At 41.0% G+C, this 1,330-nt stretch overlaps 1 protein-coding gene across 1 annotated transcript; it reads right to left on the bottom strand.

Annotated features, from left to right (window-relative positions):
* Positions 1-22: 22 nt before the first annotated feature.
* On the bottom strand, positions 23-1,020 carry LOC117940044 (protein PET117 homolog, mitochondrial). The gene is made up of 2 exons (XM_034865451.1): positions 829-1,020; positions 23-267 (listed from the first exon to the last, which is right to left on the bottom strand). Exons 1-2 carry the CDS (start codon positions 922-924, stop codon positions 136-138), a joined length of 228 nt encoding a protein of 75 aa, XP_034721342.1. The 5' UTR covers positions 925-1,020; the 3' UTR covers positions 23-135.
* Positions 1,021-1,330: the final 310 nt, after the last annotated feature.

Raw genomic sequence — 1,330 nt, 5'->3', positions numbered from 1 at the left:
CTCGGTGTGTTTACCTGTCTGTCTCTCGGTGTGTTTACCTGTCTCAGCCTGTCTGTCTCTCGGTGTGTTTACCTGTCTCAGCCTGTCTGTCTCTCGGTGTGTTTACCTGTCTGTCTCTTGGTGTGTTTACCTGTCTCAGCCTGTCTGTCTGCGCTGTCTCTCTGCCTCCAGCTGTGCAGTCAGTGTCCTCTGCTCCTCCAGCAGTCTCAGATTGTCCTTCTTCCTCTCCAGCCGCTCCAGATCCCGGACTACACCCTCGTGCAGACGCTGAGAGACAAAGACAGACAAAGAGACACAAAGACACACACAGAGACATCCGGTAACCGAGGGACTTTGACTTTAATCCATTTTTACGCCAAAGAGTACAGCTGGCATGCAGTCTAGTGGCCAAATTATTCACCAAAACTGAGAAGTGATGCGGGTCTTATGTGAGACAGGTTAGGGACACACCTGTGGTTTAACTGGTTCGTAATTAATTACAGACATTTATGGATAATTTACGACACTAAAGTGCACACATACCTCATAACTAACCGGTAAAATGTCCCCAAAACAAACGGCAGCTAATCGCTCCGCTGGTGCTTTTATTTTGAAAATGTGTTTCCAAGCAGTTTCAGCCTGAAACTGTTTATTAATTTTAACTTAAAAATGAACTTCCCGTATATGTGTTAACATTCATCTCTTTACACATTTAATGGCGTTTAATGAGAAATGATAAACGTCCGTTAACGGTGACCTCATAGCTCCGCAGCTAACGGCTAGCTAGCTGCTAACTCTAGCCTTGCTGTTAGCGTTTAGCCCGGCTCGGCTCGGCACGGACCGGGTTACCTGTCTGTCCCAGGACTGGTTAAGGTGAACAGCAGCCACGGTGCTCAGAGTCAGAACTACAGAAACTCCCAGAACCACTTTAGAGGTCGTAGACATGCCGTTAGCCTTTAGCTTCACGTTAGCCAGCTGCTAACTGGCTCTGATGCTGCAGCGCTTCTTCTTCTACTACTTCTTTCTTCTTCTTCTTCTTCTACGGCTATTTGTGAACAGCGCCCCCTCTTGCGGTGCGGGGAAGAGGTCAAAGGTTTTTAATCATTATTACATGAAGAATGAAGAAAAAGAATATATTTATTATTATTTATTCATTATTATTTATTGATTGTTATTTATTCATTACTATAAAAAATATATGTTAAATTTGCAAAGAAGTAGAAGTTTTTTTTTTTAAATACATAATTATTATTTTATGTTTTCTATTTTAATATTTTGACGGGAAGAAAAAGATTTTTTTTTATTTCGTTATTTTCTATATTTAATATATATATATATATATATATATATA

Source organism: Etheostoma cragini, unplaced genomic scaffold (genome assembly GCF_013103735.1).
Source record: "Etheostoma cragini isolate CJK2018 unplaced genomic scaffold, CSU_Ecrag_1.0 ScbMSFa_1551, whole genome shotgun sequence".
In the NCBI taxonomy this organism is placed as follows: Eukaryota; Metazoa; Chordata; class Actinopteri; order Perciformes; family Percidae; genus Etheostoma; species Etheostoma cragini.
Note: the sequence above shows the minus strand (reverse complement) of the source record. Positions and strands in the feature narration are given on the sequence as shown.

Bases quoted from the DNA above. Each gene is read 5' to 3' on its own strand.
- LOC117940044 (XM_034865451.1), bottom strand. From the start codon at position 924: ATGTCTACGACCTCTAAAGTGGTTCTGGGAGTTTCTGTAGTTCTGACT. The intron at 268-828 runs GTAACCCGGTCC...TTTGTCTCTCAG, and splicing joins ACCAGTCCTGGGACAGACAG to CGTCTGCACGAGGGTGTAGT.